The sequence below is a fragment of the Anopheles moucheti genome, chromosome 3 (assembly GCF_943734755.1).
Source record: "Anopheles moucheti chromosome 3, idAnoMoucSN_F20_07, whole genome shotgun sequence".
NCBI classification, from domain to species: Eukaryota; Metazoa; Arthropoda; class Insecta; order Diptera; family Culicidae; genus Anopheles; species Anopheles moucheti.
The window spans coordinates 2,424,257-2,451,600 of record NC_069141.1 but is presented as its reverse complement, the minus strand read 5'-3'; the positions used below and the strand labels follow the sequence as shown (position 1 = coordinate 2,451,600).

Genomic DNA, 27,344 nt, shown 5'->3' with positions numbered 1-27,344 from the left:
AAATTTTTGCTGCTCCGTGTGCCAATCCGTGCCCCGGGAAGGAGAGATGAAAGTTGGTCCTTTGACTGCTCGACAATAATCGTAAAGCCACGACGAGCACCAGGTGTGTTGCTGACAAAAGAGCTGCCGAGATTGATTTATAAAATGTATCACTGGAAACGAATTGATGGAAAACAAGTGCAAAAGCATCCGGACAATTTGAGAATAATTCAATGTAATCAATCCTTCCGTTGCATTGCATTGAATACAAATATTACACCCAAAACGTTACGTAATATCGTTGAGATTGTCCAACGGTGAATAGCTTCAACCGCAAACCATAATAATTCAGATTAATTTTACGATATGTAGCAACGCATGTTACGAGCATTTACAATATTTGCATTTTCGATTCCCAGCACATCTGCCACGTGTGAGCAACACATGTAGTTGGAAACATTATATTCCAATAAAATGAAAACCACATCAAACGTTTAAACCATCTGTCGGACTGTTTTTCCAGCCCCGATCCAACCTACGGCGGAGGGAACGATAAATAAAACAGCATAATAGTTATGGCCCACGATCATTGGTTGACAGTGAACAATTAGTTGCGGAACGTGTCGTAATACGCCGCCTGCTTTTACACTTTTCTCGTCGCCCAACGATTATTCTAATCCGCTAAAGCAATTAGCTCACTCGGCCGTTTGGACCTCCGGAGCACCTAGGTTCATGGTGTTTCTCGGCCAATAAACTTCCCTTTGCGAAGTTTAGTTGCATGCAAACTTCCGCACATGCTCTATGTTAATGAGACGACTTTTAAAGTAAATCACGTCCATAGCCGCAACAGGCCGGTGGACTAATCGGTATTCCACGGCAGTGGTTGACCTTAGACTAAGATCGGTACCTAATCGTACATGGTGTGTTGCTTCTCGCCACACCATTGACCTCGATAGAACAGTTCTACAGTAGGAGGGGTGGAAGTCTGCAGTGTGATCGGCACAAATAAACAAACAAGAAAACAAAAACGCATACTTATCAAGCACGACTCTGACACGGTGTCAATGTCAATCACGCGACACATCACGCAAACCCGCACCGCGGTGGTCAGGTTAAAGTACTAACCTAGCCAACGACAACGACGCGTCCTCTGGACATCTGAACGTCTGTCTGGACACGTCTTACCAGCGGTACTTGGGGTTCTTGACAGGTAATTGTTGCTCATCAACTATCTAACATTCGTCAGAGGAGTTGGAGACTTACTTCCGACACCTGGAGGCAACAGGTATTTCTTTGAACACATACGGCTAAAACCTGCCAAAGGGTTTTCTCTTCTTAGGATCGTGATATACGATACGATTTGTGTTGAGACGACCAAATAGTAGACTAGATGAACTACGTTGATCACACTGTTCCACCGTATGTTTTTTGGACAACGTATTGGATCAATCGTGTGTTGAAATTCCTACGATATGTATGATGCAAATACGAACTCGTGTCTGTATTCGCTGTCATTTGTTTTATTTGTTTCGTTCATGCACAAAAATGGTTAAACCCATAACAGGAAAAGAGGTCACAACTAGCATGCGTCTTCTCACTGTTTCACTCCTCAACTTAGATATTGATCAGCATTCAGCTTATTGCGAGTTCTGTGAGAAATGATACTAAACAAACTTCGAACATAATGAGCAATTAAAATAAATACTATTTTTAGACATAATTCTAAAACACTTGGACAAGACCTAATCAATTAAAAAACTTGATTAAACATCCAAAAGTCCCTACATTTATTAGAATTTGGAGTTGACCTAAAACAAAACTTGACTTTTTAATTTCCACTCATCACAATTCCTTCATAACTTAACTTTGCAAAAAAGATATTAAACCATTGACTTTAAAAATTCTAGAGCCAAGGTCGCAAGTGTTGCAGCAAAATAAAGATTCCATCATGGTTGAAACTTCACACTGACTGTGTTTTTGTTGTCTTGGGCGACGTTCCCATTGTTTTCCCTTTCGGTTATTGTTTTGACAATATTTAACTCCACTCCGTTCCTCTCGGCGAGTTGGCTACTTCCATCGGGCCATTCACCAACCCCACTCGAAACCGTTCCATCCGAAGATTGAGTAGCTAAACTTTTTTTACGGTCTTCTAATTTCAACAATCGTGAGTCGAGAATGGTGGCACTCCAACCGCCGATAGGGATAAGACTATAATTCAATTGGGGAATTTATGGCAAGTGCTTTCCGGTGCTATCAAAGCACCGCCAGTCCGCAGAGGACGCTCTGGTGAAGGTCCCAAAGCAAAGAAAGCTTCAACTAAAATAGCCTATTGTTGTTTTCACGCTTCGGCAAGTTCCCATCGAAGAGCCGAGGGAACGGTTGTTCGAATTTGTGTGGTTAGTGAACTTTTCGCACAACACCACTGGCGAATCACACTGTACGCGCTTGCCGCTCAACAACGAAAACAATAAAAATAATCCGTAACGCCACCATATTAATTAGCATTTGGATGGGCAATAATGAAACCTCACTGGCTGGACGTGCGGTGGAACGGACCAAAGAATCGTGCACTCTGTGTCCAAAGCGTGTTTCTCTTTTGTGTCCATCCACCGTCGAAGGCTTTGGCGCTGTTCGTGACTGACTTGAAAAACACACCCTTCCCAAACGTTCTCCGGTAAGAAGCTTTCTTGCCTGTCTCACCAATATCACTGCCCAAGCGAAAGGCTATTCGCGAAATCACAGCAACATTAAACACTGCAAAAAGGGCAACAGGTTGCACCAACGCTGTAATGCGATACTCACGCCCATTCTCTTGGCAACTTCTTTCTGAACGCCTTTTCACATTGTGCATTCCGTCCATCTCGAGCATTGAGCTCAATTTTGCAGCACTTGTCACGTTATTAAACCCAAACAAGACGAAGAACTGCGACACATTTGTGACAGATACGTCCATCAAGGCCAAAACAGGAGTCAGATTACAGAAAAAAGTACAGTTTTATGTCATACAAATTCTGACAAACCTGTAGCTATCACATTGCAACCTACCGGCGTGATTGTCCTACTTTTGCAAAATGTCTTTAAATTGGATCTCTGATAGAATTAAGCCAAGCTCTTATCTTACTGTACTTCCAATGGCCAGTACACGATTGTCTCAGTTTGCGCGAAAGTTGTGTTCAACAGCTGACAAACGTGTGATGATATCACTGACACCATTCTTCACACTGTGCCTCGCTTCGTACGCGGCCAATGCCCAACCGGTGGTGTTGAATCGTATTTTTCCCCCTACTTACAAGACTCTCCTCTTCCGAAAGTGTGGTACGCGGTGGAAAAGAAAACCTGAACCAATGTCCTCGATTTTTCCGAAACCCATTACGACCAGAGTACGAACCAGATGAAGATGCAGCCCAGTACGAATGGGTTTGTTTGTTTGTACGTTCGCTCGAGCATTTGTTTGCTTGTTTTGCCACTTTCGCACACCATTTCCGTCCGCTGTAGAGCGATGGTCGTTGCGTTCACCGGCACGTCCAGATTTTGTGAACCTAACATCTCGCTTCCGCCTTCATCAAGCGTCTGGTCGACGGCCCAGTAAGCCAGCAGCGGAAGCGAAAAATTTGCACCCTACTTACCTGAAACGAAAGTGAAGAGACATTCGATTAGGCAATTGATTAGGTACTCATTAGAGTGCGGTGCAAATGCGCGGTGTTGCTTCCACAAACAGTGAGGTTAGGGTAAACTAAAACCACCACGGCGCCATCGTACCCGGGCGGATAAATCAATTTCACTTTCGGAACGTGACCAGCGAGGCGGGCAATCTTCGCCAGCACAAACCAAACACCATGAACGTCATCGTACCACCCCCCGTCCCACCCCACCATCTACTGCGGTGTGAGTTTTATTACACCGAGACCAACGTCAGCAGACCGAAGCCGGGGCTGCTATGCTCGAGCATAGATCATGGGAGGTTCACATTTTCATTAGTCACGATTATGAGCGCACTGGGTGGGTAAGGTGAGGCACGGGTAAAAGCTTCACAATCATAAATTTCACCTCTTTTCCTGTCCCCTCTTGCCAAACACCATCGGGGTCTATCGTAGTGCGGAATAGCTTAAGTGCAACAATGCTTCCACTTGTATTCAAACTGCGAAAGAAGGCGAAACAGTCTAAGCTGACTCGAAATGGTGGAATCGTGTAGTCCGTATGATCACTTTTCGCTGTTGGGAGCGAACAGTGCGATGGATAGTGGTTTGTGATAAATACCACTCTAATAAATCCCCATCACGAAATGGGAACTTTCGACAAATGGATCAAATTTTGGCTTGTTCTATGTAACATTTGGGAAATCTTGAAAAACGAATAGATTATTGAAGTAAGAGTTATTACTTATGCACAAGTTAGAACGGAAAAAGCTATTTATGTAAATGGTTCTTCAAATCAATGCGAATAGGTAGAGGAATAAAAATATCTCAACAACCTTTGAAGCTTTTATAATTTTATTCCAGCCCCAATCATATAAACATCAGACGTTTGTGGATCTATGAACAAGTTACTACATAAAGTCTACCGAAGAATCAGTTAGGTGTTATGTATTCATGAATGTTTTAAGCAGAGTCAGTCATATTAAACTTTAATAATGAATCAAGAAGATATTTAAATACAGAATCGATTCTTAAAGGATTGGCATATCACACCCCTTGGAGACCTAAAGCGGAATGCTTGGAAGTGGTGGAAGGGGAGAGTGGGGGGAGAGGTGTAACATACGAACAAGCTCATAGGTTAAGATCATAAATCTTGGGTGATTCATGAATCTTTGGAATAGATTCATTCAGATTCCTGAATCTGAACCAGATTCACCCAACACTAGATAAGTGTCATAGAGCTGGACTCAAGATCATGGAATTCTAGACTTAATTGGAGTTTGTGACCTTGTCCCACAACTCTGCTCCCTGATACATCGTCTAATCATCAAAACCTATAAAATAGCGTGCTAAAATATTGACAGGTGTTACCATGAAGCAGAACGAACTTCATTGAAACACTAACTAGTACCAATCCTTTCATTCCTGAATCCAGTGGCAATTTCTCACATTTCAACTGGTCCTTCCATTCATTCATTTTCATCATTTGAACTGGCTTTTTATTACGTTGCAGTTCAGCTCATTAGCAAAAACCATAAATCATACATGCATGCACACTGCTCATTATCGTCAAAACTGTTGCTTACGACTTCATCACTCCCGATCACAACTTCAGCATCGTCTTAAAATTAGATCGCTAAGAACATATTGCTACTCCCTCTTCAAACTGTCCGACGCCGGTGGGCCGTTTCAAAACTACCGATGTGGCACCGTATTAGCATCAATTTAGCATTTAATGACAGCTATCGGGGGAGTCTTGTCTCCACCGAATTTGGTAGCGATCATCCCTCGGTTCTGCGGCTTTCGGTTCAAACAGCAAACAAAGGAGGAAGCAACAATTTTCCGCCTCGTCGCCAGTTTGCAATTATTTTAACACGTGCCATAGTGTTTGCTGTTTGTTTTTATGTTGGAAGTTTCTGTTACGTTTTTTTTTAATAAAACGATTCATCTGATGTTGCCACAAATGCAAATGAATCCTACACTTTATGTCCGTTCCGCGGCGGTGGTGTCGCGTTTGGAACTGCTAAAATTTATTGCCTTAAAAAAAGAGAAATATCCACGACGGCAAAAAACAAGCATACAAAAATACGTCCAGAACTGCGAAATAAATTCTTCCCGATTGGTGGATTTGTTCCATCGCCAGCTCGTATTCCTTCACGTCGCAATTCACAAAAATCAAACCTCAAAACGATCTTGAGTGGCCACCACCGCAAAAAATCGTGCTGTGTTTTTCTTTTCATACACTTCACCAAGTCACGTCCGCATTAGGTTCGAATGATAATATTCGCCGTTTGACTGAAGCGCCTTTCCTTTAAAACCCGTACCGCGATTGGAGTCTGTACGCATTTCTGCTTACCGAAAATGTACCACTGCCTATAGGCGGCTAATGCCATTAGACCAAATCGGGAGTTACGATGCAAATGGCATGGGGTTCAAATTTGCAAAAAATTCATCTCGGTAAAGTCGACATGCCGAAACGATAATGGCTTGTTCCAGATATGGATAAAGAGCACAAAATGTATGATGGAATTTTGAGTTATTGGTTACGGTAAGAAATTGGTCATCTTAATAATGCTAGATCGTAGAAACTCATTTCGCTTTCTTCATGAATGATTTCAATTAGCGGGGAGGACAACACTGCCTGGCCACAACAAAACTCCCAAAAAATCCAAAATCCACAAAATCCACTCCAATTCTTCCCATATTTAATGCATACTAACACAAATGTTATCGCTTAATCCGCGACCTCGTTTATCAAATTGCTTGCCACACTCGTCAAACGCAAACGATGATTCTGGGCAATCATCGTGTCAACCAGGTGATAAAATAAAACACTAGCTAGCGAGATGATACGTCCACTAAACGCAGCCAACTGATAGAGCGATTACGCTAGAAGTGTGCGCGTGGACATCATCATTATTTCGGAAATGATTCCCGGGATTTTATGATGTCCCGGTGGAACCGGAATGCCCAGTTAATGGGCTTTCGCCACATTAATTGCATTTTCTTCCACCCAAAAACCAAATTCCGGCCGCAAAGCGCGGTGCCAATTTTTGAGCTGCAACGGCCCGAACGCTAATATTGCGCATTTACACAACCTAACCTAACTTTGTGACTCCGGCCTCAGGGAACCCTCAGCCTGGGGAGGTCCGGGTAACCGAGCGCACAGATTAATTTACAGCCAATTATCAACGGGCACTGTGGGGAATAATAATAAAAAACACGCCATCCTACAGATTGAGGTTAGAGCAGCGTACCCGGGACTTCGACACCGGATGACGTTCGTGTTGCATCCCGGGAAGATGACATCAGAAGGTAATTTGCTGCCGGGCAAGCAAGCGGCACCGCACAAATCTCGATGCTTTGATCTGAGTGCTGTTCGAAGGCACCAACACAAGAACAGTGACCACCCTCCTATGGACACTCAAGTGGATTTATTCGCTGTTTTGTTGCGTACTCGCGCGCGCTTTTACGTCGTATCTTGAACGAGCTTTTAATGACATTATCGAACCTTGCTGAAGGGCATTGTTGGGCACATCTTCACTTTCGGGGAAGCTAGAAAGATTGGATCGAACTGCTGCTAATGCCTTAGCACTTTGTGCCAGTGTGGCATGACACTCTCAAATGACACCAGCAGCACCTTGCTAGAGGCCACCTCAACGATCTCGCGTAGGCTGTAAAAGCTTCGCCGCGGTGAAGTTTCGGTGGCGGCGTGACACATAAAGTAATATTTATCGATCTCAACCTGAACCGCAAATTAGCGGATTATACAAATTTTGTTTGTTGAAACACACCGAACCAGCCCCCCCTTTTCGAAGCGATCGGATTAGATTCCAATGACTTTGTTTTCTGTGACAATTAATCGATTAGGACGGATTACACTCACAAAGAAGCGGGAACCGCTGGCACACATCTGGTCACTGGAGACTCCAGCTTGATGTTTGTATTTACTGACTGGCTTCGGGTGGGGTATGCTCAATTTGTCAACGGTAACGAATCAAGCCAAAATGCGAAGGCTAGGAACAATTAATCAAGATTTCGTTGTTGTTTCCCTTGTGCGACACGGTGTGTTTAACACCTCTTCAAGGCGCTTAAAAAAGGATGCAATTTGATACGTTTTTTTTTCGATTCTTTTTAGGAATAAACGTACGAGCTGTAAATCAAAAGCTAACGAATTGCTTTTTCTGATTCACGGCACAAAACAACACCTTAAGATGTCTCTTTTGCTACGGTTGCTTCTTATGGTAAAATGACACCGAACCAGCACCTGGGGAGGTAATTTATCATCTGGCAAGCTGACATTTTAATTTTAATTAACACACAGCGTACCGTTGTGTTGGCAAAAATAGGATATCCACCTCCGTGTGAGGAATGTAATGCAAAATCAAAATAGCTTTAAAAGCTCTGCCTAAAGTTACCTCATCATTTACTACCGAATATGGGGATAAAACCTCCAAAAATCCCAGGTGAAGCAAATAATGGCCATTATTAGTAAATAGCTAATATATTGTCTACTGCTGCAGAACTATTGCACTTTAATTCGATCCGTAAAGGTACTGCGTAAGCAGGGTAATAAATATAACAACAACCATCGGAGAAAACTCGACCAAAACATCGATTGAGTCATTAAAAATCACAAATAGCATCAAACATCGGCCAAATGCAGTGATGCCATGAATCAGCCTATGCGTGCGTACAAAAAATGGCATATTTTTGCAGCTTCCCGCAGTGGTAAACCGATACGCGAAACCTTCAACGCAACAGCAGCAGTCCAGCCGCGTAACGATGCGGAAAAATCTTCACTTTTCGATTGTTACACACACACACCCAAACGATTATTTCGAATTTTCCCAGGGCCGCATCATTCCACGAACTCAAACACGTACTGGGAAATTGCACAACACGCTCATCGAGTCTCGTCGGAACCGAAGAGTCTCACAACAAACTGGCCACGATTTTCCCACAATAAGTCATTCGGCTGAGTTGTTGTCCATGAAAAAAAACACGCACACAGACACACAAAATTGTCTACCAATGTTTTGGGGACAACAATGAACAGATCACGAAGAAGGATTATGGAGATCAACGACAATGCAAAACTATTGTAATATGTCTCAATGGCAACCGGGAGTTTTATGCGTAATATTTTCCCAATTTCCTGTCCATTGAACGTATTCCCTTTTCTTCTTTTCGTCGACTGCACCTGAAACTTTCCTCTAGCCATACCCGTCAGTTTTCTCCATTAAAGTTCGTGATCCGATATAGCTTAACGACCGGAAGCCGGCCACTATTTACAGGGTTTTAGGCATTTGGGAGGCACGGGTAGTTCACCGTAGTTCGATTGAAAGTAAGGCCATAAACAACCTTACATAGAACGTACAGCTTGAAGCTGCTTAAAATTTCTCTTCCCTGGCGAGATTGAAGGTTTTAAACCTTTCCTTTCCCGTGTACTTCCACTATTGCTCAGCTAAATATTTCCGCTCCAAACGGGGCCAAAGTTGAGTGATTGTATGTGTGTGTGTGTGTGTGTCTGTCTAGCTCTAGTCAGACTGCCACAATAAAACGTACCTTTTTCGCGAAGAAGTAGGTTTTTCGGTCAGTCCATACCTAGCGCTGTATGCGGGGAAAGAAAATTACTAACAAGCATCATTCTCGACCAGTGCATCGAATGAATTGAACCGAGCCGCAAATGCTACCGTCCAGCTAAGGTGAACAGCATAAACTTGAGAAGCGGAAGTAATTTACAAAAACCACTAACGGAGGAGTGTTTTTTTCTGGTTATTATTTTTGTATTTGCTTCTGTTCTGTTGAAGTTTGAGCTTTTGTGGCGAATGGAAAATGTTTCTCAAACAAAATTAAAAAAAGGCCCAACCTGTGCCTTTCATTACGCACTCTGCTTTAGGAAATAAAAACAAAAAAACTGTTTCAATTTATGGCAATTTGCATGGTTACAGTTTTGGGCGGTACAGGGCAAAAGCGTCATGGATATCTTACTATCCAAATATCCCAAAATCCTGCAAAAGGGACTTAGATAAGCAAAGAAAAATAACGTTATCGTTTCTTACCACACTCACAGTAAAAAAAAGAAATGTCGCGTAGGTCCTCTTTGACGCAAGATAAGATCTGATTTTATCGAAGATATTAATGTCCTACGCACACATCATCTACCAGCGACCAAAACGACCACAAAAAAAAACACCTCCAAGCCGTGCTTATCACAATATGGAAACAGAAGATCACCCCACAAACATTTTCTAACCGCACTACCACTTGATAGCTCGTTAAGATTTCAAACTATATCAACAGCTTTTCGCGACGTCGTAAAATCGAACGATGGCTGTAAATATTTGTATACAACGCCAATAAACGTATCGTTGCCAAAAACAGCACGAAAAATTCGAAAACCTCCAAAATATTACGACTTTATTTACATCCATAAAGTATCACACTTGCCATGGCTCATACCCCGAGCTAGATGGTGAGGTTTAGGGGGGCGGGGAGTATGTCCAAAGAAAACAAAAAAAAAACGCTCAATCCAGCCACCAAATATGGTAACATGAAGTAGTAAACTAGCTGCCAATAATATTACCCTTACCCGCTGTGTTGTGGGGAACGAAAGTGAGGTGTTTTCTTTTGTTTGTTTTCGACGTACGATTTTGAAGATTTTGATTATCATCTAAAGTCTCTCTGTATGCACAATGGAATAAGTCTGCCAATCTCGTCTCCGACCGGGATCGCCTGTTTGTGTCACAAACGGGAAGATATCCATACTGCTCAGAATCCACTCTAATCGTGCTTTTTATTGGAGTTCCTCCCCATAATGGCCAATAGTGGTATTTGCTTCCACCTTCCATATACGGTGGTATAGAGCAGTTCCTTTACAGGATATTTATATCTAACAATAACTTTAAACAATTTATACCCATTCCAAACCTCTGACGCTACATCCAATGAGGGCTACACTTCAAAGATGTCCCCAATATTTCCTCGTGGAGGTAGCGTCATACTGCGATACTTCCGTAATTGTTCTGGACCCAAAACGTGGGTTTAAATGATCATTTTTACATTTTTAATCCATATACGATGATCATTCATCAACATGACCAGCATCATCATTTACCCGGTCGAGTAAACTCTCTCATATGCGTCTTATTCTACTGTGCTCAGAAGACGAATCACTTTGTGACGAATTGTGATCTCTCACATTGTCATTTTTGGATGATCAGCCCGTTCAAATCGAAGCGATCAACAAAAGGCGATTAAATATGTCGCCTGATGGTATCGGGATGCGTTAAAGCGCCACCCACAGCTCTGCCACGACGGGAGTCATCCACCAAAAGTACCGCCAACGGGGCACGCAGCCGCGTCCCAGAATAACCAGCTCCATATGGTGGCATGGTGACGATCGGTCCGATGACCAATCAACGCACACATACCCGGTGTCAGTCAAAAACAAAAATAAGGTGGACATCTAAATGGATGGCATAAATCACGGCGTTATTAATAATTCATTTCTATTTACGTTGTTTGCGAAATCCAAATGGTGCGCGAACCGGCTCGCGCGGGCATGCTTTGCATTGCATTAAGCTATCGGGGATGTTCTGCAAGGAAGCGGAGAGTCCAGCAGGGCACTGAGACAAAATAAAACAAAACCACGCATGGTCGATACAAATCAGCAATAACGAAGGGAACCGTTATGCCTTCAGCTGAACTTGAGCAAGGGTTTTACTTCCAAACATGTTTCCAACACACCCAACAACGGTACCCGAAATCCGCCACGAAACGCACGTTCGTGAGGGATTTGCCTTTTTTGTCACGAGTGAGGAAAAGGTCACACCAATGCTCTTGGCCGAGAGGACGAACGGAAGGGAAGATATATCTGCGGTGCAAATATGTGCCACACAACAGCAACAGACACGAATTCGCGTTAGGATTTGCGAACGGTCCCCAACGATACTGCGACCTGGGCCTTCCGTGGCGCTCTTGTAGTTGAAGTTGTTGCACGAACCGCTTGTCTTTCGAGGTTTATAAATCGTGTTCCCCCGGTCCACGTCACACGGCTACATCCAAACCGGGTAAAGAAATCCAGCGAAACCGACCGTCTCGCAGCCGGTCTAATAAAAACATTTTCGCCAAACTACATCGTGACATGGCGAAGTTGCACAAGGTTAGTGCTGCTCTGTGAAGAGTTCTCTTGTTGGGAGTTCCTCGCCCAGTCTGACCGCCAGTACCGTGACCGTACCGTATCTCCGTTTCCCCTTCCACGTGCCTGGCGTTGCATGCTCGCACTCATTTGACACTGATTTGACAAACTTGGCGGTGGCATGCTCAAAAGGTACACTCTGACATTGATCGATAGTCCGGTCGGGAAGCGGGTGGAATGGGATCCCCCAACCACCAGGCAGGAATCTATGCCGAGCGAAAGTAACATACGGCTGGGGTGCAGGAAAGCAAACAGACCATAGCCCCACCAACAACAAGCGTGCGACGAGCACAGCTGGCCGATGTCGATGGTTTTGGGATCGCCCGAGCACATCGCAACACTATCAATCGGGTTCGATCAGGATCGCACCATCAGGATGGCAATAAGTGGCAGCTTCACTGCACCTGCAATAATGTTGTTTTATTGATGTTGATTAATCGTGATTTTCGTCCATCATGTGTGCGACAGCGCTGGCAGGTTTCGATAGAGCGTATCTTGTAGGTACCACACCAACCCGGTTGTCCAACATTGACAGCAACTGCACGTCCGTCACGATCGAGTGCATCGATTGCTGGAGCCGCATTTCATAATTAATTTCATAAGAATACCATTTTCATATTCAGCATACCCTCATTCTTGTCACTTGCTTGAGATTTTATTTTACAAACTTCTACTTCTTGCACGCAAACATCATGCAACAAGTGCTGACGTGTGTGATTTACATCGCGTCATGTAAAACGGTGGTTCAACACGCCATCAGCATCATTCCGCGGAGCGGTAGTTCATTACGCGGAATGATTCACTGTTCATAGCTCAGCCTTCATTAAGCGGACACGGAGGAAGGACTCCATGAATTGCACCTGGCACAAGGTCAGAGAAAATTTCACGCTCGAATAACATATCCCCGGGCTACATTTTCCAGCTCACTAAACCTTACCGTACATATCGCTTCACAGCCAATCGTTCTGGGCCAATGGATGGTATCGTTCAAGGATGCGCACCCATGGAACTGGCCACAGTGAGTGCAAAATTGATTCAAACCGGACGGTGGTGTGGATGTTGATCGATTCGTCGCACCATCGTGAAGGTTAATTGCGGACAGTTGGTTAATTGTTACTTTGGAAGTGAAAACCTTCTGTCTCCGTCCGACGGGTCTCGGCAAAAGGTCACACATTTGGGGAGGAAATTTGATTTCTTTTGTTAAAAATCTTCTTCTTTCTCCCATATGGGAAATCCCCCATATTGGAAATGTTTTGAGAGACGATTTTTCTACTGACACCGCTATCTGACGCGATCTATAAATCATTAGGGAGAATACTTCCAAACCTCAAGGTCTACGTGAAAAGCCTCGAGAGATTAATTGAGTAATTTTAATAATATCAGTTCAACTTTTAAAACTTTAAGTTAAAACACACAGCAGCTGGCTACATCCAGACAAATCCTTGATACTAGAGGAGGCATCTGTGAAATATGTGTCCCAAAACGGGTTGAACGGCACCATATTGGGACTGTTGAAATTGTGAAGAATTCTTTGAATTCTAGATAATATCCTTCACTAGAATACTTTAAATATGTGATGATGAGATAAGTCGAATGTCTAATTGTGTAATTAGTGCAGTATGCGAATCTGTAACTATCCAATGAAGATACATTACATGTGACTGATATCTGATAGGATGTCTGATTAATAAGACGCTCTTTGGAAACTCACGTATAATCCATTATTATATTCTAAAACATTCCAACACCCGGGCGACGGAGTGTTGGGAATACTTCACGCCAATAAGATATTCACTTAACGTGGAAAGTAATGCTTCCAATTGAAATGTAATACCATATTTGCAATACCAACCCACACGTGCCTTCGTCAAACTTCCCGAGAATTCACATCCAACGAGGCAGAAACACTTGAACACATAGCGACACTTTCCCGATAATATCAAACAAACACTTCCTTCGTCCATCTTTTCGACAGCACAAATGCCTCCAACAGTTTGATGTATGTATTGCGTAAACAATGGTAACAACTCCCTCCCACCAATCCCAATCCAATCTGTCCGTTCAATTTGCATAGCTTTAGCAATGAAACAACCAAACATCCAACACAGCCAGCGACACTGGTCTTGGCAGGCAAGTAAACATCACCACAGACGGATGGGGAACCGTTTCGAGAAACTCCTCGCTGTGTAGCTTTCCTCGCGTTCCACCACGAACATCGTCGAACGATTATGACAACAAAACCCCCGTGTGCCGATAACGGCCAGAGCCATACCCGAGCTGTAACCGAAACCATCCGGCAACGGTTCCGGTTACCGGGTGAGAACATTGGCGCCATTTTGCCACCAACTGCATGCGAGTGCAGCAGCATTGCCCGGCGACACTTGCAACATCGCTTCTGTGCGTAAAATCGGTAAAGTTTCCTGCGGTCTCGAACACGATACACTTCCGCACCAATAGATGTGATGTGGTTCTGGTGCACGGTGAGCTGCTAAACCTCATGTCAATTAAACAGCCGATTGTGTATGTGCGTTTGCAGCGAAATTGCGAGACGCAACATGATTGTGTTACAGGTTTGGGACTTGCACTGGAAAGTGTGAAACTATTTTCCGTTGCCGTTGTTGTCCAGTTTCCGGCATGTCACCACAGACGACTCGTCGCATTTTTGCGTACGCAGAAGCAGAGAAAGAATGAGTGCGAAACGTGAGTAGCGAATTGACGTCTGACTTGTCAGCTTTTTGTTTGGATTCGTCGGATATGCACATATTTGCATGAAATAAGAGGATGTTTTGCGATGATTTACACCCCTGTGTTGCGAGATAGACGAGTTGTGAACGTTGTTGCAATAAATCATGTTCATTCGATTTGTTTTTATTGGAGACTCCGTGGCGCTTTAGTGCGAACTAACAGTGATTTGATGTGTTAAATCGTTGCTTTTTGTATCCGATCCGTTGTCCGGTGGGAGGATACACATAATCCGGCACTTTAATTTATGAGCACTGAGAAATTGCATTGGAAAGTTTAAAACCGTTTACCAAATATACGCCAACGCCTCTGCAGGTGCAGGTTCTCTTGTGAAACACACACCACAACAACAACAAAGTAAAAGTGTATTTAAAAAAATTACACTACCATATTGAGCATCCTTTTCCGCACATTTGGATCTCATTTGCATGAAGTGGAACATACGGAAACATGCAGACACACACATGAATAACCGTGCGAAACCATACGAATGGATAACGAGGAGAGGCAAAAGTTAAGATAAATTGGTTGCGCATACATTTTTCAGTGCCAACACAGCGCAGTAGTGCCGGAACAAAAATACTTCGCCACAAAATAAGCTCCCTTCCCAAAAAATCAACTTTCGAGTGAAAGACTGGCCGGATTCGAAATGGGTAACAACAACAACAACAGCAACAAAAACATCGCTCCATCTCGTCAACCCCCACAGACGCACCGATGCACACACTCCCGCAGTCGGAGAGCAAGCAAACAATCGACCCGGACCACCGACCCGTGGAACATAAACAGAGCCCCAAATGCAAATGGCCGTTTCTGTGTGAGTGTTGCTCACCGCCCAACAACCCTCCATCCAACAAGCCCCGCTGGCGACCGGCGGTTGCATCAGAACGAAATGTGCAAAAGCTCCCAGGCAACTTCTTGCAGCCAAAGAGCCACCCCGATGATATCAGTGCAAGGGGATATCGCTATCCACCGGGCAAGTATAAAACCCAGTAGACTACTGCCGAGGAGATAACAAAAGGCGCACAAACTCGGACGACGAAACCGGCTCCGAGAGAGCTTCAAGGTTGGACGATATTATGATTTTCACTTTTCCTTTATTTTTGTGGGCCATAGCTCATTTGAATTTAGTCCATTTAAGCGCTGCTTTCCAGCGCGATAATACACTTGGAGCAGCGACCGACACACTCGCGCACACGTTACTAAAAACTTTCCACCTGGGAAATGCAAATAAAAGGCACAATGCAGATACGGTTGCCTTGGAAATTGCTCAAATAAAACCACTCACGAGCTGTACGAGAACACTTTAATTTCCCATTGAAGGTTGGGGGAACTGAGCACACAGGACACTGCGGTTGTGGGAGATCCGCATCGCAACAAGCCAAAAACTTCACCAAACTCACATCAACTTGCACAACTAACTATTTCCAATAAATTTACCTTTATAATTCGCACGCAGTATCACAAATGTGGGAAGATGCCGCTCCTCAGTCAATTGGCGTTAGCGGATAGAGGGATTTACAATCTTCTTTCCAGAAGGAGTGCCTTCGACAAGATCCAAATTTTTCCTCCCAAACCGGCCCTCGGTGTCGGATGCCTTCAATCACGGTGACGGTGACGAATCAGGTGACGACCCCCGCCAACAAATACGCTTCGTTTCGGTGCGGTTTCGTAAACACCTGCGGAGTTCTTGCAAATTATTGTTTTTTTTCGATACCCAGCGTTACGTGACCTCGATTTGCCGTCAATTTGTAACGTTTCGATACAACTCCGCGGTACGCGAACGGAATGATCACGCTTTGTTTCGTGTTGTGTTGTGTTGTCGTGCTGCGCGCTATAGCGATTTGCGCAAGTGCGCACGTTTCGTACCTCGCTCGTTGCGTGCAGGTTGCTGTCTCAAGACGAACTGACGAATCTCGCGACCGAAACGGCGATGCGCTGCTTCGGCTTCGGCTGCGCTGTTTTGCTTCGTGCACGATGCGCGTAAAGCTTGCGCGGTTTCGATGTGGTTGTGTCGTACGCAACACAGCAACCGGATTGTTGAGCTTTTAGGCTAAGTGGATGACTTTGTTGGAAGCTTATTTATACCGTGAGTAGAATATGTTAACTGCTTGCAGGAGATAGATTCTAATAACTAGTCAGATACATGACTTTGTGATGGTAGCATTAATTTCCCAAGTAACCAAAACCGAACGCATGACAAACATTCTAGTTATGGGTAAAATAAAGTAAAAAACGGGCCTCTTTAGTGCCAATAAAGAGAGGAAGAAAAGAGAACCCTTAAGGTGATTTAATTAGTAAAACTAATATAAGTTAATACCTATAGACACACATTTGTAATAAATAAGTGAATCCGTTTGAGTTGATAATGCTTAAACTAACGCCATATGGTCTTCGAAAAGTCAAAACATCTGAAAAATTAAATTCAGTCACTAACGTTAGCATTGAAATGAACTTTGATATCGTCAGATTAATCTTGATAAAGACAATAGAGGTAGCTTCTGAATTGTTAATCTAAACACCCTTTATCCTTTATCGTACTATCATAATTCAATCAACCTCACCGGTTTTCACATATTTGCAACCAGTTAATGGATCGCTTCTCGCAACCCGAAAATTTACAACTTCACGAAGATCCAATAGACACAAGGGAACCATAAATCATCCACTTACGGTTCATCATCTTCAGTATCGCCCTGTCATAACTCGGCAAACAATCAAGGGATGGCAACCCCCACTGTTTATAATCTACGTTTTTCACACCTCGCTTTACTACGGAACCACATTTCAACGAATATCGAATATCGAACTAGCGTGTAGCCGTATTCCATACATCTTCATCGGCCGGCTAGGGGGGGCACACACTACAATTCCTTCCTTTGCTCGAGCACAAAAACGAAACTCGAGTTTGATCCGGGTCTCTTTAAGGAAATGTGCCCCGTTACGGTGGAATGGGGATGAGTCGCGTGCATAAAATTAATTTCCCACCGGACGACAGCGTGACGTACGTTTGCTAATGGTGGTTGTGTGTATAGGTCCCCGTCCCATCTGCGTAGGCGTGGGACACGCGAAAAGTGAAAAGAAAAAACCCACAGGAGATGCAGCCAAGCCCCTGCTGCCCAAGTCACCTGACACGGAACTCTCCCCCAAAGTGTCCCGCCGTAGCCTATCTCCACCTACATTAGTAAATATAGACAAACAGCTCACTACCCGCCAGCCACGTGTAGGGTGGCCCGCATCGAACTGTACAAATCGATAGAATCGGTCCCATTTGGGCATATTGCGCATCACAGCCAGGGCTACCCGTGAAATATGTGCCGGTCACGATGATGATGATGATGATGATGATGATGCTGATCATATTCCGGTTCCATCCGTTCGGGGATGTGCAGAATGATGAAATTTATTGTGTAGTTCTACTTCTTTTCATGATTTCATCGCTTAAACCCCAAGGAACGAAACGAACACACGAAACCGCATCAGTGGACGTTTAACAAGTTGGGCATGAATGGAAAGAATGGCGAGCAAAAAAGAAGCCATCCCGAAAACTTTACGCATGGCATCTTTGGAAAGAAAACGAGTTGCAAAAACAGGTTTCATAGATAAAACATCAAATATCTGTGAGAAAAAATTATAAACGTACTCTAACCGTGTTGATGTTCACCATAATGATCAAGAAGTTCGAATAGTACACAATGACTACTGGTAAACACTTTGGACCATTTTAAGAGAGTAATTCCCAAATCTCGGATAAAATTTCCTATGCAAGTCGTACGTGCGCTTTTGCTACGTGCACGAGCAACATATAGACCTCGTAAAGTAATACAAAGAACGTTTTTTTTCTATAAATCTTTCCTAAACGTTATATATAACATAACTTCCAAAAGCAAAACCCAGAAACAAAAAATGATATCAAGTTTGACATTGAATTCGAGCTTTTTGATCACGGTTGATATATTTTTTCTAAATTAATTTCAACAGAAGTTCCAATGGAACTACCAAGCAATTGAATGTTAATAAACAGAAGGCACGATAATGATAATAAAGTCCTAATTGGATTGGCAGAGATGCATCAATTTAACGACTAGGTTCTATGATAAATTTCAATTCATTTCTTCATCATGGATCGATCGTGGATGGAAATATCTTGTTCATTCCACTTCCCCTTTCTTTAATGTGCCTTCATACGCTCTAATTGGTTTGTTCAACATTATTCATAAGGCGAACATATCAATTTGCTGGCAAAGGATGAAGCCTAATGCCACTATTTGCACAGGGAAAACAAAGCCCTCTTCAACACTTACGCCGTATAATGACCGTTACTTAATAACTTTATCAACAAACCACCAGCCCAAAGTCAACATCCAGACAAGATACATCAGCAATTGTGCGACTGCAAGCATAATATTGATGCATCTCGATCGAAACTAAGAAAAAGCACTTCAAGCTATCCAAGTGATGGTGCTCGTAATGGTCGAACCAATCTCAACCACGCTTTGAAATCGTTACACATGTATCCTTACGAGGCTGGTACCACTGGAGTGCACTTGAATCCGTTGTTTAAACAAAGTATCTCTGCCGTCGAGCGGTATCGCATCTGTGCCTTTCCGTGACGAGTGCATTGGATTTAATAAAATCAATCATTTGTTCATCCCATTTCGTTTGCGATGCATGCAGTCCTGCTGCAACAGCAGATACGATTGCAATTCTATCCGCTACCGCTATTACTCTCCAGCTGATACGGCCTGAGACCACACTGAGGCTGCTAACATGCCATCAGATGGTGGTGTTTTCTAACGTCTACTTTTATTGTTTTCCAAAGTGATGTATCTATCCGCACCATCGTCCAGACTTTGTGCTAGCTGCTAGCTGCGGGAGTGCAATTTAATTCTCGTCAACTCGTGTGAGCAATTTCGTAATCCCAAATCAGAAAAGCTTTCCAAGCCATTTCTGACACAGCGTAAGTGTGCTGTTAACGTGCAGGAAAAATGAAAATCCTTCAATAAACAACACACGGGGGAGAAGCCACAGCTGATGAGAAAATGATTAAAATTTGCACCATTCAATGTAACTTTGCTACACTGGAGTTGTATCCTCCGAAAAGGGATATAGTGGCCCTGCCCGGGAGCATAAATATTCCACAACGTAGATTATCATGTTGCTGGCAATGAAACTTTGTAAATAAAAGATAATCTCGAAGCCCTTACCATAGCACACCGAAAGAAGTTATTTAGCTTAACAAACTCTTAATCAGCCGTAAACAAACACACCACAACCTGATCGTTAACGACCCTTGCCGAATTAAATTCGAACGAAGCCTCATTTTACAAAACCACGTCTCGAAAGGAAATGAACGAAAGCGAAACCCGATTACACCAGGGGACAGATGAAAATGGTGGACTTTCTCGGAAATGAGAATCACCACGGAACTCCACAAAGTCCAAGTTTGCACTGGCATCTCAGTTTCCGCTACTTCAATGCTTCGGGGGGAGCAGCCGGCGTCAATCTCATCGATAGGCCAGCTTATATGAGTTATGCAAAACTCGTACAAAAAAGGGAAAACGAGCAAAATCCTCATCCGCCACCAGATCGGCAAATAAAAGCTCGAGGCACCCACCACCGGCTGGATGGTTGCCGCTCCCGGAAGTGCTTCAAGACAATCCCGGTCCCGGTTGATGTTTCACATGAATTGCTAAAATCAAGTCGCGCTGCAGGGGTCGCACCATGCACACCCGTGCCCATCGGTACGAGCGAATGTTTCGGATAATGTGCACGTTAATTGAACATGACACTAAGTAATGAAGCAAAAGCGTGGCCAAAGCCCTTAAGATTCGCTGCTGCTGCTGCTGCTGTCACTATTCGCTCTTCCGTTCGTGCGAGACATCAAATTGCGAGGATGGATGAGGTGGTTGTTGAATGGAGGCGAACCCATCATACGTCACGCGGTGCGCTGAATGACATGTCGTTGTTCGAAATTGATTAGCGATAGTGTATGTATTCTGCTGCTGTATGCAGTGGTATACGCTTGTCGCCAGTATCTAGCGGTATCTAGTGTAAAGGAAAACGATAGACCAAACATTTTCCATCCCGCGCAGTACCGACACTCACTCCAATGAGTGAAACTCCGACTCAAAGACACTCCAATGAGCAGCAACAAATAACTCGATTATTAATATCGTCTTAAGTGTGTTGCCTGGAAACACTTCCGTCAACATGGAAGCTGTTGATCGTATCTACACACTACACACCACTGCACAATCTATAATCTTGATGGGTAGTAAAGACTAACTGTGTGTCTGGAAAAGTTGTGGAACAGAACAACATAGACAATGTCGTAGACTTGGTCTTGGTAGGCTTGGATTAGTAAGTGTTTTCCAATTTAAAGCAATCATTGTTGTACCGATTTTCCGAAAAGTATGTATACGTAATGTACAAAGTACTAATTGTTGGGTATCTGTATACCTGTCATAATCCTTTCACAATATTGTTATTTGCCGTAAGTTCAGTGATGATTCTTCTTCGAGATATTTAACTCCTCACAGCAAGGAACGGACAATAAGGCCGTTTAGAGTTTTCCCAACATAAAATAAGATAGTGAAAGGTGATTTATGGTGGGTATGATGAAGCACAAACGAGTGCAATCTCAAGATGATTGCATCCTCCATGGGATACTTGACGGATTGTATAGCAGTTTCAACATCTCAATTTACTCGTTGAAATTAGTGGTTATCATTACATTTTTGATGAATGCGAAAAGTAAAATTAATCTCATGATAACTAACATCTAAACGATTGTTTCGTCCATAAGACAAATCGAGTTAAACATCTCACGTCTAGGACCGTACAACTACATCTCTTCCAATACCACTGAACACCTACGTACATGCCAAGCTAATGGACAATTCAATAACGGCAGCGTGTTCAACTATAGCTTACGCACACTGCCCTTGTCATGTGTGATAATTGATTAACATTATCGATTGGAGCAGAACTTGCTACGCACCACCACTCAAGAACGATGATGACGATGGGCGTTAACTGTCTCTAAGTGTTAAAAGCATGGTTACCAGATCTCATGCCCAGAACAATTCGATGTCAATAAATTAATTACCATTAAGCGCCCTACATCTAGCAGACTTTAGGAATTAATGACTAAAGAATTAATTCTGAGAACTCCACCCCGGTGTTGGAGGCCACGCTTTGCTATACAATTACAAATACAGCTGTCGGGCTTTATTTGTCAACGCACGACTCCATCCGTGCGTACAATTACATGATGGTACTTTAATTAAAATTGTAAAATGATGTCGAGATATTCTAACATTGGGATTTGCAAGAGATGAAGCAAATAAGTTTAATTTCTTTTCACCACCAACAGGTGGCGCTGTTCAAATGGTGATTGTTTCACATAGTTAATTTGCCAACCAAAAGAGGGCGCTTTCGATGCGGGTGCGGGTTTCTGCCGATTTCTGTGCGGGTTTCAATTCGAATTCTACCGTTACTGTTACAGCACACTTACGTTTTGGTTCCGGTGGCGGAGGCCCTGCCTTCGGTGGTGTATGCCCCATGCACAGCCGCCCTATCCGGGTGGACGTTGTGCTTGTGGCGGTTCCGGTTGCAGCAGATGAGGCAGTAGTTAGCTGGGAGCTCGTACTCGCCAGCGAGTTCGTCGAGCCACCGTGCAGATTCGCGGTCGGTGGCCTGATGCCGGATGGTTTCGGCAGTGCTCTCACCTTCGGCGGTTGTATGCCGGATGCACCATCACCTGCAGGTGGCAGTTGCAATGGGTTGGTCGATTCCTCCCCATTAGCAACCGATGGGGACGGTTGCGCCGCATCATTCGCTTCTGTTTCCATCGATAATCACTACACAAACTAACACGAACACACTCACACACACACTTCACTTGATTTTGCTCTTTCGTTCTAGCACAAAATCATAAGACAAACTACGTGTGGACACAATTTGCACAGAAACGGAAAGGCTACGAATTAAATGCTCTTCGTTGAGAAATTTAACCAATCACACAATAATTGCACATTTCACAGTGACACTTGTTACGCACGTAAATAATTCACCACAAAAAAAACCGCACCGTTGTCGAAGAACTTTGAGACTTTTTGGCGAAAGATGCGTCGCCCTCCACTAACGACATTTCACTTCACGCGCCATTTTTCACTCACACACAACATTTCAAAACACACACACGCATTGCACGCATTCGTGCGTGAAATAGGTTGACTTCTTTTCTATTTGCCTCGTTCCCCTTGCTACGAGCATTTATTTTCGCTGAGATCTTTCAATCTTTTAAAGATGTTTTTATTTTTGGGATGCTTTCATTGCAAGAGCAAACGCACTTCAATTGAAGCTAATGTGCGGACTCTCAGTCTACTGTGATCGAACAGGAATGGATCAAGGAAGACTTGCAAGACAAGGAATTCTTTCGTTGGATAAATACAAGGAATAATGTTGTGCGTCAGAAGAAGCCCGAAGAAGGTTTAGTGATTAGATTATATTAGAAATAAAATAATAAAGTACTTACCGTGTTAGCTACCTAAAATTATTCATGAAAAGCATAAACTACTATGGTGGAAAATTACTTCATCATAAAACAATGGGACACGCACACGCAGCAATCAATTGACAGACAACGACGGGACAGGAAAAAGGTAAACAATAACAAACGATACTCGCCGGTTGTTTGCTGAACTTGAACGGAATCAGAAATGCGATCAAGCACGAACCGTATTGAATGTGACAAGCGACAGAAAAAAGGAGAAAAAAAACAATAAACTTAACAAGCGTTTCTAATTGCCAATAAGAGCATGGTAATAGCATATCAATCGCATCATATTTCCGTCCATTACGCAGGTGAAAATATGTCGAAAAAAGGCGACGAAAAGCATCCACAAACAAAGTGTCCTTGAACTATTTGCTGCCAAGGCAACCGGCCGGTCTCTAGAATGCAGGTGGGTTCGGCAATTTGGTGGGAAAATATTGACCACACCACTCGCACACACCTTGCATCTATTTTTAATCAATGTGAGACGCATTTTTATTTGCTCCCATTTTACTCCCATTTGCCCAAACACACGTAGACACCGCGCCTTGCGCTGCGATGATTTCGCGTGTGTTTGAAGCTTCATTTCATTGCTTGCTTCGTCCGCATCCGCTTGACGTTTCGCTCGGCCTGCTCGGCTAGGGGAGGATGGAGGATGCTGACGTTCTTCTCGCTGCACTACTTTCACAAATCCCGTCCGCCATTCGATGGGCGCCCGAGATCTAATCATCTAATTAACTCCAATACCGAACAGCACATCACCGGTTTCCACCACTCACCGCACTGCTAAACGCTTCCGACACGCGTAAATTGCGTAAGCGGGGCGCACAAATCAACACTGCCCACAACTATCAGTCGGAGAACCTTGCATTTCGTTGCTTTGGATCAACATTTGCGAAACGGTAAACAAATTGCATGCTCTCTTTGCACGGCGCATTCGGATCATCTCATTTCATCCTTCTTGCACTACGCGATTCGCGATACGGTACTAACAACAACAAAAATGTAATCACGAAAGAAGCCACGCCACAAGGTGCACCGCATCGAACTTTACGCGACGCGCGTCGTTAATCAATGAACCGCGATGTCGATACGTCTTACCGCACTCACTTCTAAGGCAAACGGGAGAATTTACCTTTCACGCGAATGAAAATCGTTCTTAGCACGCACGCACGCACGAGGGGAGGCTACGGGAAATTGCTTTTCCGAGCGAACAGCCACGAACTCACGAAGTGGAAAAAGGCAAACAAATTCAAGCGTTTCAAAGGCAACAAACGTCAACATCAGCTGTGCGTGTGCACGGTGAGACGTCCGCGCGGACCTTTCAACAGACCTTTGCTTTTGACGTTTCACGTAACGGAGTTTTTTCAAATTGATTTTTAAATTTGATCTAGGAGAAACATATTCAAATTTGTTTCACATTTGACGATATCTCCACTTCCACCATATATATACATCCTCCAAAAATACAGGGCGTCGAAAGAGAGACTCCAACTACAAACGCAACGAAAGGACACGACACGAACGATGTTCTATCAGGAAGGTGTTTGCAAGCTATCCTTTCGACACGCGGTGTGAAGAAACACAGCAAACTCATTGACTGTTGCAAGTCACAGCGCTGGATGCAGCTGAACCTGTCCATATTTGATAAAGCCGTGGGCGGAGTATCCTTGGTATGAATTTCCTGGAAGTGCTCAACATCTGAGCGGCCCAAGATCGCGGGTCATCCGACTCTTTGCAAAAGCAATTATTGCAGTAAAGTAGGAAAAGTAAAAGGTAATTATTGCGTGTTCTGTAAAAATATCCAACCGTAAAATTCGTTGTGCAGCATACAAACGGAATGTTAGCAATTACATTTTTATTCTCCAGTTATCTGAGCAGGCTACGAGCGGAAAGTTTCGATAAAGATATGACTTCTTTCCCATGTTTTCATTGAAGTTTTTGAGAAATAAGAGACTTTAGCAATCTCTTTCAAAATGTTGAGTGAAATATTTCTATTTATTGCTTCATAGACAAATCTTATCATAAAAAAGTTATTAGCTTTAAGTCCATATTCGAAAACGTTGTACCTTATCTTACCGACCGTAACCCGTGCAAGTTGTAAAATTTCTTCGTAATGTTGATCTTCTGTTCGTTCCCCTCTTCTCCTCTGTATTGGTTGCCATTCGTGGCATCTTCTAATTCAGTATATTCGCCTCCTGCACGATCCAATCGATGAAGTGGGTAACGTTGGCGAAAATCCCTGGCGCTATCTTGGTGCCGCAGGTTTTCACCCCGAACGAAACCACACCCTGCAGTACGAAGCGCGTAGAATCGGACACGTACTGCAACGGTCCACCCGAGTCACCGTAACAGTGAGCCGTTTTGTTGTTCCCACCGGCACACAGATGTCCATCGTCCAGCACAATCATCCGGTCCAGCTCCTTGATCTGCATGGCGCAATCGGGCAACGAGATGGCTGGTAAAACGGCGTACCGTAGCACCGCCGATCGTTCGCCGGCCTCAGTTAGCCCCCAGCCAGTGACGAAGGAGTCCGATGGTCGATATGCGCGCAACTGATCCGTGAGCGGTAGACAGATTGGAATAACACCTGGCAAATTGGATATTGATGTAGCGGAAAACAAACAGGCGGGTAAAGCACGTTAGTCACTACTCACTGTACCCGATGATGGCCGGGTATTGCAGTCGGATGATCGCCAAATCGTTCCGCTTCGAGCGTGGGCTATATTTCGGATGCATCACAATCGCGTCGATGGGAATCCGTTGGGCCGGCGGTCCACAACTGGCAGTGTATTCATCATCATCTGTTTCGGCACTCTCGTCGCTGTCATAATAGTCATCTTTAAAATGTATTCTATCATCACATTTGCCATCATCGTTGAGATCATGCACTCCGACACGTACTCCAACACTGGTAAAGAAAGGATCTATCGTTGAATCATCACACAGCTTGGAACTCGTTCACGGATAATTGCCTTACATTTTTCGCGCCTTGACGCAGTGTGCAGCCGTCAGAATGTGTCGATCATTTATGAGACTCCCTCCACACGGCAGCTCGTCGCTGACGCTCGTTTCCAGCAGTGCCATCCAGGGAAAGGCGTAAGCGCGTGCCTGCTGACCATAGGCGATCAATTGTACCCGGGTGACACCGCACAGTATTTCCTTCCGATTGCAGCATATGTAGTAGATCTAGATCAGAGATGTACAGTCAGAGATGCGCATGGTAGACAATCAACACCCCTGTCCGCAATACCTTTGAACCATTCACGGCCCGCTGCACGTCACACAGCTGCCGGAGTGCCTCCTCCCGCACACTTGGTGGCCAAGATTTCGGTGCCTCGTTAACGTAATGCAGATACTGGCCGCATAGTGCGAGCTGTACACATCGCTCCTCCTGTTCGCAATCCCGGATGAAGCCTGTTTGGTTGAATGATGAACTCATCGGTGATTAGTGGGAATGCGAATCACATTGGTGGTGAAAACAACGCCTCACATACCACGACCACAGTGTGATAAGCACAGAAACAGAAGACCACCGAGGAATGGAAACGTTCTCATCTTATCACAGATGCCAGACAATTTACTTTACCGATAAGACCACCTGCCCGTGTGAAAGAAGGCTTCTAACTGACCGAGAACCAAATAATAATGCCCCCCAACCGTACGCCCAAACACTGGGAAACACCCAAAATACCAAGCGAAACACCAAAGACCCACTTCTATTTGCACGTTCGGCAACATCATCACCTTCGACGCACGACACAAAACACGCACAATTAACCCCAACTAAGCCTCCCTACCTTTTGGCAGGTTTTTTTTCGGGGGGATAAACTCCTCAAAGATGTCGAAAGACTTCAAACGCGAAATCTCTGCACCTACTGAGACCCGATCGTTTTCCGTTCTGGTCTGGGAGCGTTTCGTTTCGAGCATTGAAAAACATATTTACTCAGCTTTCAATACACCCGCGCCACGACGAAGGTCCTTCTATTTGTTCCGCAGGTGAATACAAAAGTTGCCGAGCAGGGAAAGAATTGACACACTGATGAATATTCCAAAGAGAATTTCAATGAGTTTCATTCCACACGTGTGCTGATATTGAGGGGGAAAGCAAATGTTTGTTATATGAATTCTTTTCATCCTTTTGCAGTTTGATGTATTTGAGAATGCCGGAGCAAAAAATATGATGACAATATGGAATGAAGTTAGTTCATTATTATTATTCTTT

General features: G+C 43.9%; 2 protein-coding genes across 9 annotated transcripts in view; both read right to left on the bottom strand.

Moving 5' to 3' along the window:
• The window catches only part of LOC128301500 (restin homolog), a 54,389-nt gene extending 31,924 nt beyond the window's left edge, over positions 1 to 22,465 (bottom strand). For 5 of the 8 annotated variants that reach the window (XM_053038019.1, XM_053038020.1, XM_053038021.1 and 2 more), the window contains exon 1: positions 22,079 to 22,465. In XM_053038019.1, coding sequence (XP_052893979.1) covers positions 22,079 to 22,415 — 337 coding nt within the window. In that variant the 5' untranslated portion in view covers positions 22,416 to 22,465. Of the gene's footprint in view, positions 1 to 15,999; positions 16,450 to 22,078 lie in introns of those variants that run through there. The other 3 variants (XM_053038024.1, XM_053038025.1, XM_053038026.1) reach the window with 1 other exon arrangement.
• A 2,725-nt stretch (positions 22,466 to 25,190) lies between these two features.
• On the bottom strand, positions 25,191 to 26,742 carry LOC128303925 (phenoloxidase-activating factor 3-like). The gene is made up of 5 exons (XM_053041017.1): positions 26,617 to 26,742; positions 26,373 to 26,536; positions 26,100 to 26,308; positions 25,777 to 26,030; positions 25,191 to 25,709 (listed from the first exon to the last, which is right to left on the bottom strand). Exons 1-5 carry the CDS (start codon positions 26,675 to 26,677, stop codon positions 25,297 to 25,299), a joined length of 1,101 nt encoding a protein of 366 aa, XP_052896977.1. The 5' UTR covers positions 26,678 to 26,742; the 3' UTR covers positions 25,191 to 25,296.
• Between the last annotated feature and the right edge of the window lie 602 nt (positions 26,743 to 27,344).